Source organism: Apodemus sylvaticus, chromosome 16 (assembly GCF_947179515.1).
Source record: "Apodemus sylvaticus chromosome 16, mApoSyl1.1, whole genome shotgun sequence".
In the NCBI taxonomy this organism is placed as follows: Eukaryota; Metazoa; Chordata; class Mammalia; order Rodentia; family Muridae; genus Apodemus; species Apodemus sylvaticus.
This window is the reverse complement of record NC_067487.1, coordinates 38,315,723-38,330,010: the sequence shown is the minus strand read 5'-3', so window position 1 is coordinate 38,330,010 and position 14,288 is coordinate 38,315,723. Positions and strand designations below refer to the sequence as shown.

Here is a 14,288-nt window from a genome sequence, read left to right as displayed (position 1 = left end):
TAACGATTACAAATTGTTCTCTGACCTCCACACATGTCCTATAAGCTACACGTGCCCATTCATATATGCATATGCATATGCATACACATATGCATGTACAGATATATATATATATATATCATATACACAGATACAGCTTTTAAATATGATAAAAGGGTTAAAATAGTTTACTTTTAATTTATACTTTAGCCAAAGCGGATCACTTAAAATAATGAGCCATTCAAATACTCAGGACCTTTAAAACAAACTTTGCATCCTAAGAAGATTATGGGAACATATCACTGACGTTTTTGTATAAAAAAATGTTTATTAAAGTTTCACTTATAGTTTTAAAAAATGGATCTAGTACTTGGGATGTAGTGGACCATAAGTTTGAGACTCGCCTTGGCTATATAATGAGATACTGTCCTAAACTAAAAAAGAAAAAAGAAAGGGAAAAAGAAAAAAGGAAACAACCTATATATCAAACAACAGAAAAATAGATAAGTTGCATAAAATGTAGCTTCATGCATGTGTTACATATTCATGCTAATACTTTGTAAATTAATACAATATAAAACCATAATCATCCATAAGACATTTAACATACAATGTCTCCTGCCTGCAAGATGTTCTAGGGTAATGGTGGTGCAGAACTTGGGGAAGCGGTCAACTAATGTCTTGTTTAACTTGAGGCCAATGCTACAAGAGAGAGCCCATGCTTGGCACTGGAAGGCCAGGAACCATTCAGGAGACTGGATAGCCCAGAGACCTGGGGTAGAACCAAACATAAACAAACAGGCCAAAACAAACAAAATAAAAATCAAGCAAACAAAGAAAAGCTCAAATGATTCCTAATGATATTCTGCCGCACCCCTAGATCAATGCCTTGTCTAGTCACCATCAGACAGGCTTTCTCCAGTAGCCGATGAGAGCAGGGGCAGAAACTCACAACCAGACATTAGGCAGAAAGTCTAAGTTGGAGATGTCCATCAGTCCCTCCCTGGGGCCTCCAAAAGAGGGGAGGAAGACTTATAGGAGTCAGAGGGGATATAGAACTTCAGGAGAACGTGGCCCACTGAATGAACTAAGTAGGCTCAAATGTGCTCACAGAGACTGAAGCTCAGGGCCCGCATGGGTCTGCATCAGACCCTCTGCACAAATGTTATGACTGTGAATTTTTGTGGGACGCCTAACAGTGAGAGCACATGTGTCTCTGAGTCTTTTGCCTGCACTTGAGACTCCCTTCCTCCTGTTGGGTTGCCTTGCCAAGCCTCAATATGAGGACTTTTACCTTGTCTTATAGTTTCTCATTTTGTCATGTTTGGTTGTTGTCTCTTGGAAGCCTGCTCTTTTCTGAAGGGAAATGGAGTGGGAGTGAATCTGGGGGAGAGGTGAGGCAGAGAGGAACTGGAAGGAGTGGAGGAAGGGAAGACTGTGGTCAGCTTTCTTCTATGAATAAAGGGTTTCTGAGTTACTGTATGAGAGAAATTTTCAATTTTAACAAATCATTTAAAATGGTGATATTATTTAAAAACTATAAACGGTGTTGTAAATACAGTCTCATGAATGAAATTCTCAGAAAACAATAATAAAATTAATGTTAAAATAAATAAAATAAAGATTATAAACACAAAGAGAGAAAGGAAGCTGGGAAGATAAATAGCAAAACAGTGGCATATTTGCTTTTTCGGTATAATTCTGAATGCTGTTTTCTCTCTTATACATTTCTATATTCTCATCAATAATCATTGCATAGATTAAAAAAAAACGCATTTTTAGAAATATTGTACCCTCTCCAGGTCAAGTCTAGTGGTTTATTTTATATCACTACTTAGAAAATAAATTAAAAACACTGAAGATGCTTGATTTGCTCATACTTGGTCTCTATTTGTGAAGTAAAGTGAAGCACCCATATGGTTGTTTGCTAGTGTTGGAAATGGGAGGAAAAGTTGAAACTAGTGAAAAAAAAAAAACACAGATTCTGAGCTTTCTTCTATGATATTCCTATCTATTTAATAAAGGGTTTCTGAGTTATCCTTAACTTTCAGCCTGTGTTAGTTAAAAGCAAACTTTAAAATATTTCAAGAAAGATATGACATTATAACACAGTATCGTAAGCAAGTCCTGGTTTCTTCCTTGAAAATTACTAAAATAAGCATCAAAATACATTAACACTAATTAATGAACATTCAAAATTAATTCTGTTGTGGTCAAACCTACACATAACAATAATTAAGTGAAAGGTTTCATAGAAGCCTACCTGAGTCTTGGTACAGCCATTGCATTCTGACCAAGGGCCGTAGGAGTCCCACTTACAGTTGATTGGAGAGGAGGCTCTGTCACAGCACCAGATTTTCATTATGATGTAGGTGGGATGATTAGCAAGGGACACAAAGGATAAATAAGAATTGTCAAAAGTCATCAAAAGCAACTCACCATTGGACAGTGGTAACTGTAACCCAGCCCTGACAGGTAGAGGTAGGAGGGTCAAGATCATGCTCAGGTTCATAAGTCTGAAGATAGCCTAGGCTACATGAGATCCTGACTTAAAAGAAATAGACAACAACAAAAATATGCTTTAAGATACATTGTATACTTACATGAAAATGTCAACATGAAGCACATTATTTGTATAATTATTATTATGTTGGCTAAGAAGAAGAAATACTATCAAAATTTTCAAAGAGGTATTAAAAGTATCCTAAAATATATTAAAATGGGAAGGTGGATACCTATTTTTACTATTTTACTATTATTTTTATTAAATATCTATTTTGCACGAAGTTACTAGGCTGTAGAAATAATGAGGTAAGCTGTTGGCTATTGATGAAAAGACAGAAACACATAAATTTATAATTATCATGTACTATAACTAACAGGATAAATTTCATAACAGTGTTTGTACTGGCTAGTTTTACATAAACTTGACACAGCTGGAGTTATCAGAGAGGAGGGAGCCACGATTGAGAAATTGCCTCCATGAAACTAAGAATCGCTCAACCTAGTAATGTGCTGAAGCCAAGAAGTCAAGCTGTAGTCAAGCCTGAGGAGAATTTTCTTAGTGATTGATAAAGGAAAGCACAGCCTACGGTGGGTGGTGCAATTCCTGGACGGGTGGTTCTGAGTTTTATAAGAAAGTAGGTTGAATAAGCCATTAGGAGCAAGACAGTTAGCAGTACTCCTCCGTGATCTCTCCATCAGCTCCTGCCTCCAGCTTCCTGCCCTCCTTGAGTTCTTTTCCTGACTTCCTTTGGTAAAGAACTGTGATGGGAAGCATGAGCCAAAGAAACCCTTCCCTCTCCGTGTTGCTTTGGTCATGGTGTTTCATCACAGCAATAATAACCCTAAGACATAAAATTCATTATGAGAATATAAATAAAGGAGTAGTTGGAGTTAAGGGAATGGGTGAGAATATTTAGGAGCAAAGAATTGTGCCTTCGAAGAAACTCAGCAATGATTTGAAGAGCTATCCAGAAACTTAATAGACAAGTTCTAAGACCCTGTGGGTGGTTAACAAAACAAAAACAAGGCTAATCAAATAAAACAATCTAGCAAAGTCTATATTACAGTAATTTGTATTTAAATGTCTTCTATATTCACTTGAGCCCCTTCTCAATTACACACTCATGTGGGCAAATTGAGCGTAATTAATGCCACTCGACATCAAGTACATGTGGCCTCGATAGAGCTGCTCTCATGCAGCTAAACCCTGGCTGTGAGGAAGACAGTTAGTCCTCAAAGGTCAAGGATGACTTGTAAAGAGATCATGGAACCTGGATTCTTGATTTGAGGACTCTTAGCCTATTACTAGGTTGAACGACTTCTTGGATTCAGGTAATTCTTGAATCCTAAAGCTGAAAGATCATCCAGAAAGTAATAAATCCCATTCTATAGTGTGCACTGAAGGAAACTTAGTAACCTGTTTACACATAGTAACCGTGAGTTAAATGTCTAAGTGTTTTGGCCCTTAGACAAAGCCCTGAATTTACTGCTACTTGCCTACCTGTGCCCCAGGGACAAACAGAAGTCTTCTCCAAAAATGGGGGCTTAGTATGGGCACTCTATAACCTTTTCCACCTGTCTCCTCCATTACCCTGCACAGAAGGAACCCTCAGACTCTCCCATGTTGGTCTCAGGACTTTGGTCGCCGGTAGACTTGACATGGACATGCTGGTGCTGGTTCCATGCTCCGGTCCTGACACTTAAACCATCAAGGGAACTGGCCTGTTCCCATCAATCCAACAGTGAAAATAAAACAAGGGTAATTTGTTTTATTGGGTAAATGATGGTGGCTTTTATCCAGCCTTTGGGAACCAATAAAACCATTTTCTTTAAATTAAAAGTAAATACCTTTGACCTTTAAAACACAGAAAATGTTTAGCAAGGACTAAATTTAAAGACAAATATCGTTTTTGGGTTTGCTGTAGCTCTTTGAATGAAAGTAAAATCCTGGAACTGGAACAAAAACCACAAGGAATGTTTGTCCTTGTTTCTTCTTTAAAGGAAAAAATTAAATAAGAATGGATCATAATTAATATATTTTCTGAAAATAAAGAAAGATGAGGTGCATAAACACATTTAATCTACTTATAAACATTAAACTATTCTAAAGAATTTACTACTTTTTTACATATTTTAGATTTCCATTCAAAATCCAAAATATTCTTACCTTGAAAAGACTTGCAACTCTGCTATAAATGCCACCAAAGTTAATAAGCTTGTCACCTAGGAAAGAAGACAATGAAATATTACTTTAGCTTTCATTTACTTAATGAGTTATAAATAAATACGTACACTTAAGTGCGGATCTGTGGGTTGAGAGAAGATGAGAAGGACCATATAAAAGATAAAGGCTTTTCATTTTGAGATTCTGTTTTAAATAGAAGCTTGAAGGTTCTTCAGTAAGAAAAAAATTAAAAATAGAACCACCATATGATCCTGCAATCCCACTACTGGCTATGTATCCCAATGAAATGAAATCAGTATGCCGAAAAAGATAACTTCACACCCATATTTATTGCCGGATTAGTCACAATATCCAAGACAAGAAATCTAACAGTGTTCATCATTAGATGAAAGAATTAAGAAAGGGGTAGTAAAAGGAGACAAGGAACTTAGCTCACTGATGCTTCCCTAATTTGCAGAAGACTGTATTTGACCCCCAGTTTAGGAGAACCAGGATGGTGAGGAGAAGCACACACACAATGGAGCCTTCAAAGAGAAAAGCTTCCTGCTTGCAACAAACAACACAGGAACTTAGAGGTATTGTGTTGTAGATAAGCCAAGCACAAAAGGAGAAATACCACAGGATAAAGCCCATTTATAAATGCCACCTAACAACATTGAATTCACAAAAAGAAGAGTGGACAAGACTGACTGTGGGGTACCTAATCCCAGCTGGTACAACCCCTACACCTAAGGCTCGGGGAACGTGGTAGAAATGGTGGCAGGAAGTTTGAAAAGGACTTCGACTCCTGCTATAAGATAGTGTTTCTAGCTGAGAACTCTCAAAACTATGATTGCCTAAACAAGTTCAACATGCTAGCCTGGCTGGGGGAATCTCATAAGACCCTAACCCTAGATGAGGCACCATAGGCAATCAATGACTGCTGAGCAGAGGAAAGTTGGTTTTCTACAAAAATATAATCTCATGAGTTGTCCCATCCCAAGTGGTCAGCAGTAAATATGTGGACATAAGAGGAACACTAAATAGACTCAGCAGGTTTTATTACTGGGGTGTGTGTGTATGTGTGTGTGTGTGTGTGTGTGTGTGTGTGTGTGTCTGTGTGTGTGTGTGTCTGTGTGTGTGTGTGTGTGTGTGTGTGTCTGTGTGTGTGTGTGTCTGTGTGTGTGTGTGTGTGTGTGTGTGTGTGTGTGTGTGTGTGTGTGTAACATGCTACCCAGGGCAGACTTGCAGATGAATAAGGGACAGAGGCAAACAAGGAGGACTTTGTAGCTGAAAGGAAAATGTTTAGACATGAATATCTAGGAAGGCCAGTGGAAGCACCAACTTTTGCTCACTGATCTCTTCTGACCACAGATGTCATGTGACCAGCTGTAGCCACCTCAACAGACCTCATCCCCACAAAAGACTTCATCGTGTATGGGGAGCTAAAATAAGCCCTTCCTTCCTGAAGTCACTTTTGTCAGGGTGCTTTTAAACAGAAAACAGAGAGTCCCTAAAATGGGAGCAATTTGTTTTCCTGCCCTTTAGAAAGAGAATAATACACGTGGAACACAGAGCAGTCTTGTGCACAAGCTGACTCTAAATAATCGATTTAGAATTCACCACGTTGAAAAATACGGAATGAACTGTGACATTCAGCTAGACCTACAGCACCTTAAATTCTTTTTCTCTTGTGTTTCATCCCCAAATGAACACTAGCTCACCTGGCTCTGCTAGTATATTCCAGCTGATGGGCCAGTCCCTGATTTCACTGATTCTAAACTGTACTCAGATCTAGGAGGGCAGATGACATCACTGTCCTGTAAGTAGCTCAGAGAAAAGTTCCTTGGCTCTGAATCCTTCAACAGCTCAGCCCCAAGTCACCTCCTATTCGAGTGATACTGAGAGAATCAAGGGGGATACTGGAGTCTTTCTCCTGAGTTTAGCTGACATGGATGGAGAATGAGGTCAAAGATCATTCCTCCTTAAAAATGCCAGACATGGAAATCAGTTCTGCTATTTAATAGCCCCAGGCTTCCCCGTGTCTCCCTTGTTGGAAACATATCACAAAAGCATGCCTTCTGGGTTTGCTCTTAGAACATAAACATCAGGTGCTTTTAAAGACAAGCAGAAACTGCGTGCATCTTGGACTGGAACCATTGCTTGTCTATTGGCATTGGACCAGCCAATTAAAAAGGGAGGAAAAGTCTATTTATTGTCATGACATTAAAACGTCATGAATCAATGACATGAAACACATTTTAAACATAAAACAATTATTAAAATGTGTCATCTTAAAATAAGAAAGGAAATTGATTGACAGTTAATACAAGTATTAGAGAAAACAAGTTAGCTAGTTGACTGTAGCAAGCATATCATATTCCTTTTTGGTGTAACGAGCATTCTAAATTACAAAGTGAACCTACAAGGCAGAGTAAAACAAATTCCAAATTAGACTACAAACCTAAATGTGTAGGCTTCCTTATTGTTATAACATTGTAGCCTTAAGTGCATCAACTTTGCAATTTATATTCGACTTATAACTATTTAATTCAAAGGTTACTGAAGATCTACTTCTTGGTCCTTCTCCAACCTCACTAGTGAGCATGGATTCTGTGCAGATGGGCAGCACAGTAACTGTGAGGCAATCCCTATCTCCCAGGATGATAACACAACATTTGAGGGATTTTTTTCCTTTTCTTTTATTGAATTTTTTTTTTACTTATATTTCAAATGTTATCCCCTTTCCCTGTTACCCATGCCCATAAACCCCTTATCCCATCCCTCCTCCCCTGCTTCTATGCAGATGTCCCCCCACCCATCCACCCACCCACTCCTCAAATTCCCCTACACTGGGGCATCCAGCCTTCATAGGACCAAGGGCCTCTCCTTTCATTGATGCTGCACAACGCCATCCTCTGTTCCATATGTGGCTGGAGCCATGGGTCCCTCCATGTGTACTCTTTGGTTGGTGGTTTAGTCCCTGGGAGCTCTGGGGTCTGGTTAGTTGATATTGTTTTTCTTTCTATGGGGTTGCAAACACCTTCAACTCCTTCAGTCCTTTCCCTAAATCTTCCATTGAGGACCCCATGCTCAATCCAATGGCTGGCTTCAAGCATCAACCCTGTATTTGTCAGGCTCTGGCAGAGTTTCTCAGGAGACAGCTCTATCAGGCTCCTGTCCACAAGCACTTCTTGGCATCAGGAATAGTGTCTGGGTTTGGTGTCTGTATATGGATGGATCCCCAGGTGGGGCAGTCTCTGGATGGCCTTTCTCCAGTCTCTGCTCCACACTTTGTCTCCATATTTCCTCCCATGAGTATTTTGTTCCCCCTTCTAAGAAGGACTGAAGCAGTCACACTTTGGTCTTCCTTCTTCTTGATCTTCATGTGGTGTGTGAAACATTTTTGTTTTAAGTATCAAATCTGGCTCAATCAGCAATGCATCTGCTGAACTGGCATAAGGCTCTGAGTTTGGTCCCCAGCATCTATAAGAAGTATGTAGATCCTTGTGCTCCTGGATATGCACTTGGGAAACCAGGAATATTAAATGCCCATGGTTTTCTCTTCAAAGAGAGAGATGTATAACCTGCTTTCCACTCAGAAGGCCGGGAATGAGTGTGGTTAACATTCATTAACCTGGTGACCTCTGCTCTATCTGGATGGCCAGGTGGAACTGGTTCCTTCTCACCCTTATCTTTTTTTTTTTAAGATTTATTTTTTATATGTAAGTACACTGTAGCTATCTTCAGACACACCAGAAGAGAGAGTCAGATCTCATTAGAGATGGTTGTGAGCCACCATGTGGTTGGTGGGATTTGAACTCAGGACCTTCGGAGGAGCAGTCAGTGCTCTTAACCACTGAGCCACCTCACCAGTCCCTATCTTGAGGTTCTTAAACTCAGTCAATCCTCAGCAGTATCTGCCCCCAAGACCCTTATAACGAGCTCCTTTAACTTGAGCCAGCTTGAGCCTGCTTCCTTAATAAATCCATAGAAACCATCTATGGATGGAAGATGGAAGATGTCCCTTTTACTTTGCCAAAATTTAAATGTAATCATGTCTTAAGTACATGGGATTGGGTTAACATCGGACACTTTTCCAGATTGTGCTGTGCTTAAATATGCCTAAAATAAACTACCTGGTGTCAGACCTTCAAAGTTTGAACCAACATCAGCTACTGAGTTGTGTTAAACCAAATTTCCTTCTCGCCTCCTTTGGAGTGACACTCTGACGGCTGTGGCACTTGTAGAAACTGCCCCCCAAAACCGTGCACATGCGCGCATGCGTGTGCACACACACACACACAAGCATCCACATAAAAAGCCAATCACAACAGTATATTATACTATGAACCCAGTACTGGGGATGCAGAGACAGGAGGATCTAACCAGCCAATCTAGTCAAGCAAGTGCCAGCTTCATTGAGAAACATTATCTCAAAAATGAAAGGAAGAAAGGGAAGAAAAGAAAAGGAAACCAGCAGTTGAGGAAGGTGCCCTCTGGCTTGCACACATATGAACACACAAATTATAATAGCAATTCCAACTTGTTTTTCCATCCTAAAATTTCATCCTGTAACAGTCATTTCTGTCTTTGGTTGTTCATTAAATGGTAATTTTTAAAAAGAATATTTAATTGTTTTATGATGGCTTAACATGTATGTAGAAAAACCCATATTATATCATATTGTCTGCCCTCACAGCCCTGACCTTTTTACTCAAGATCCCAAATTCTAACTTTCCAAAGCTACAGATTCTGTTTTCTATAAGGTTCTTCCATATCAGGACCTCACTGTATGGCCCAAAATGAAAATAAACAAGGGATCAAACTGGACACGACTTATGCCTTAGAAGAAACAATGGTGCTGTTGTGTTCCTTTGTTGCTTTCTCAGGATTTCCATAAATATCACTTTCAGTTCCCTTTTTCCAACCCTCTCATTATAATTTAACTGCAAAACAAGAAAAAAAAATGACTCTCTTTGCAGAACTATTAAAATTGTACTTATATAAGGATTATTTTAAGTCACTCATTGACCTCTCTGTGTTTTCTACATCATTCTCTTCATCTGATATCTTTCAGTTGTGACCTTCCCCTCTGAGATGCCTTTACATATATATAAGTCATACATTATTGTCTTACCTGCATGCTTGGGAAACATTCAGGACAGAAGAGAACAAGAAAATTTCATCTGTAAAGACAGACAGGTTTTTGTCTCCCCCACAGCCTGTCCTGCTCTGGACTCGTTTTCCACTCACTTATAAAGCCAGCTGTACTGAGTCTCAACCCGATTCTCCAGGGACATAGAGAGCCTGCCTCTGTGCTTGATCCGTGCCTTGAAGCCAGATGCATTTTGTCAGTTACACAAAGCCCTGCTGCAGCCAGCTGGGACTGTTTAGAAGTTAGAGATACATTTCTGGGAAGTGTATCTGTTAATCAGAAAAGACAGTAAATGTCTCCAGTTCAGCATTTAAGGGATTTCCAACCAAAGGAGACTCTGTAAAATAAGGGCTAAACATCTTTACTAGTTTAATCTACTAAACTGAGTGCATGTTTTCATAATTATCTTAAAGGGTATTAGAGAGCAGATTTTGAGATTGCTTTGTGAAAGGAGAGAGTTCTTGGTCCATTTTCTGTTTTTATAACAAAATACTTGAGACTCGGACCTTTAAAATAAAGAAGTCTATTTATCTCATAGTTCGGAAAACTAGAAAATACAAGAGCTTGGTGCGAGCATCCATGTAATATCCGTAAGAGCTTGTCTTTCAGCATCCTGACACAGGGTGTCACCTGGTGAGACGTCGTGAGCGTGGTAGCACAAGTCTCTCTTCCCTGTCATGTAAAACCATTGATGCTAAAAATAGAAGCCCCATTCTCATGACCTCATCTATTCTTTAGCGGCCCTACCTCCAATTACTACTAATGTATGATGGATTCTAAATTTTCAACTAAATGGTACCACTAATGTATCGTGGGTACAAAATTTTGGAGGATGAATTTAAGCTGCAGTAGGTCTGTATGTAGTTCTGTCTGTGAAAAGTAAATTCTGTGTTCAAGAATGGATTTTTTCCCCTCTGGAAACAAAATGGAGCATAGCATTTACAATGCCACATTCATCTTGTGTTTGTCTTTGACTTCCACAGATTAAGCACAAAAAGTGTTGTGGGGGGCACAGCTTGCATGTGCAGTCAAAGGACGAGGAATCTGTTCTCCTACCTTGTGAGTTTTGAGGATGGAACTCGGGTTTTCAGGTTTGGTTGCAAGCACCTTTGCCCACTGACCCATCTTGGTGGCCCATTTTCAGTTCTCTTTTCTCTAAGTTGTTTTATTTCATGTGTATGAGTGTTTGCAGGCATGTATGTGTGGGTATCATCTGTGTGCATGCCTGGGGTCCTCAAAGGCCAAAAGAGGGCATTAGGTTCCCTTGAACTGGAGTCATAGATAATTGTAAGTCACCCCACGGATTGTGGGAATGTCCAAGAGCAGCAAGTGTCCTTAATTGCTGAGCCATCTCTCCAGCTCTGATTGAGCTTTTTAAAGAAGCAGACTCATAAAATGTGTCACCGCAGTCCCAGACGTGATATGGACCTCACTGCTTCCTTTGCTAGGTCCTGGGGGGAACAGTAAATAGACTCAGTCTCTGGCAACATCTGGGACAGAAGAGAAGAAAAGGGAATGTTACCTTTCTGAGTTAGGATTCAGAAGGGCAGATCGACCTGACAGAATCGAGACAGTACTTTAGCAGACACACAGAGGGTAGAATTCTGGGAAGGAAAGGCACACAATGTCACTGAAGGGATAAATATTCCTCCCAACATAAAAGCCTGGAGTTAGGTGAATCTACCTTCCTAAGTCATGTGACTGTTCAGCCCAACTGAAATGTTCTATCTCCACCCAGGCTACAGATTGCATTGCATTCTCTTGACCTGACAGAAATAGCTTTCCCTTGATGGACCTTTAAGGCTACTGTAACAATGTCACGTGGGTGTTTAGTTGTTTGGAATTCCAACAGCGAAACCATTAGGATAAGAGCTTTCAATATAGATATTGTTGTACTGCTGGCAGGTTGGCTCTCAGCATAACCTTTGTGGACTTTTTTAAAGGTCGGTTGGGAACTAGTGCACGGAAAGCTTTTAAGGAAGAGTGGAAACTGTGGGTCGGGATGAACAGAAGTGATGTGCACACACAGGGAAGGAACTGGAAGCATAACTTGGAATGTTTCAGTTAAAGGGAAAGCTTTTAAAAGATAGACAAAAAAAACCGGCGGTGGTGGCACACGCCTGTAATCCCAGCACTCTGGAAGGCAGAGGCAGGCGGATTTCTGCGTTTGAGGCCAGCCTGGTCTACAGAGTGAGTTCCAGAACAGCCAGGGCTATACAGAGAAGCCCTGTCTCGAAAAAAAACAAATCCAAACACCCACCCACCCACACACTCACACAAAAAGATAGACAAAAAGTCTAAAAAGATTCTCAGAACTTAGCGATTAAGCAGGATTTCAAGTCTGACTCCAAGTGAAGGAACTGACAGCAAGCTAATGAGGAAGGAAATCGCGATTCAAGAAGGGAGAAGGAACTCTGAAGGGCGACTTGTGTGCTCTGGGAGAGCGCCCAGCATATCCCTGCAAGCAGGCGTGTCTTCAGGAAGACAGAGGTCACCCCACTTATGTAAGTGGGACTATCAGCGTGAAAAAACACAGCTGGAGTCGTGGAATCATCTGGCAACTGATCTTAATGAAGCATAAAACGTAAGAAACATCCCATTTGGGGATCAAGAAATTAAAAAAAAATCAAGATTTAGAAATAAGTGTATGAATTAGTAGAAGGAAGCAACGTCGTTAAGGCAGTGCAGGGGAACTTCAAGGAGAAGAGGCCAGTCGGTAATGAGAAATGGAGGTCAGAGAGAAGAGATACTAAGGAACACCACCCACCCCACGGCAGCACACTTGTCGGTAAACTTAAAGAAGCGGTTTCCTTTTTATTTTTATTTTTTTATTTTATTTTATTTTATTTTTTGTCCACAGGCTCTAGTACTGCAAGATACTTCCAGGAGGAAAAAAAATATATGTATATATACATATATATGTGTATATATATATATATATATATATATGGCTTAATTAGAGTGTAAGTATATAAAATTAAGTTAGATTGGGAAGCTTCCAAGACCTCAACTTTAAGGACCCGGTGATGTCAGACTTTGTTCTCTAAGAAAGAAGCTCATGTGGAATAGAAAGCAGCCAGCAGCATCGTTGGCCTTGTAGGGATGCCAGCAGGTCCTGCACTGGTCATGACCGTCAAAATGTCTCCTGGCGCCAAATGTCCCATGGGGCAAAATGCCCATCGCATCCCTGGATTGAGAAGCACTGCTACACCATCTTTTCCTGGAAAACGCTGTGGTTCATATTCTCGGTGCATTGTCAAGTACGTGCTCTGAAAGTCTTGCAGAGAGCGTTACTTGGATTGAACTTCTTTAGCCCAGATTTCCCAAGTTCATTTCATATCACACACACACACACACACACACACACACACACTGGTGTTTGTCACCAAGTTAGTGTGTGAGCATTTTTGGTAAATAGCATCTGAACCAAAATGGTTCCCTGAAAGGGGAAGCAGGTTTCTGCCTATCAGGGAGGATTCAGCAATTCACAACTCCGTCACCCAGCCGCCCCTACCCATTTCTCCTCACTTCCCTGGGATCTGACAACATCCACCACTCCTGAGAAACTTTTAGGCGACTTGTGATATCAGGGCATTGTTTTGTTCCACCACAAGTATCTACACGGACCCATTACTCGAGTCCGAGTGTATGTGAATAGGTGTGCTCTATTTGAAGAATAATGGTTTAGTTAAATAGCGAACCTATTTAATTTACTAATCATTTTATTGAATTGGGAACAAAACTGAAACTATTCAGTTCCAGTGGATCCGGCCGCCTTTGGGAGTTGGGGAAGAACAAACTTACTTGGGAAGAGTAAAAGCCTCCTTTTTCTCTTTTGCACTGAGACTGGCGGTCAGAATTGAATTTGCCAGGAGCTGGAGCGAAGAAGCAATAGCACCCTCTAGTGGCATGAGGCTCCTCCAGGCCCTATTGTAAAACAACAGCTTCTGGCTCTGCCGGTAAACCACTCAGGAGCCAGAGAATCTTCCTAAGCTCCCGGGCAGGAGTTTGTTAAACTAATAAGTACTCCAGGTGGTATCTCTTCTCCTTTAAAGTGTCGCTGTGTGAATAGTTTGAGAATGAAAAATGGCTGCCAGGCAATGCTTTATCCAAAGGAAGGTTTCAGCAAAATGATGTTGTTAAGCACTTTACCATTGCGCCTAGTAAGACCGGTGCATTCTTGCTGATAACACCGCACTAAACACCAATTCGTGCGCTAAGGAAGCTCAGAAGAGTTCTCTTGGCATCTTGTTTTGCATGAGAATGTAACTTAAAGTTTAGATATTTGAAAAAATATTTAGAGGACTGTTCGCTTCCCTCTGGACAGAAGTCGGCACTAGGCAAGCCTTTGCCCTAGATGCTCCATTGGCTGCAGATGGCAAAGGTCAGAATCAGGAAATAATATTGGGTCACTATGGTCTTCAAAAGTGGCTGGCACTTACTAAATATAGAAGGCATGGATCTGTTTGTGTTTCTGAATAC

General features: G+C 40.4%; 1 protein-coding gene across 1 annotated transcript in view; it reads right to left on the bottom strand.

Annotated features, from left to right (window-relative positions):
* The window catches only part of C7 (complement C7), a 62,277-nt gene extending 52,314 nt beyond the window's left edge, over window positions 1-9,963 (bottom strand). Inside the window, exons 1-3 of the mRNA XM_052159810.1 lie at window positions 9,789-9,963; window positions 4,652-4,707; window positions 2,243-2,318 (exon numbers count right to left, since the gene is read on the bottom strand). Of these exons, the coding sequence (XP_052015770.1) occupies window positions 2,243-2,318; window positions 4,652-4,707; window positions 9,789-9,794 (138 nt within the window). The 5' untranslated portion in view covers window positions 9,795-9,963. The remainder of the gene's footprint in view (window positions 1-2,242; window positions 2,319-4,651; window positions 4,708-9,788) is intronic.
* Window positions 9,964-14,288: the final 4,325 nt, after the last annotated feature.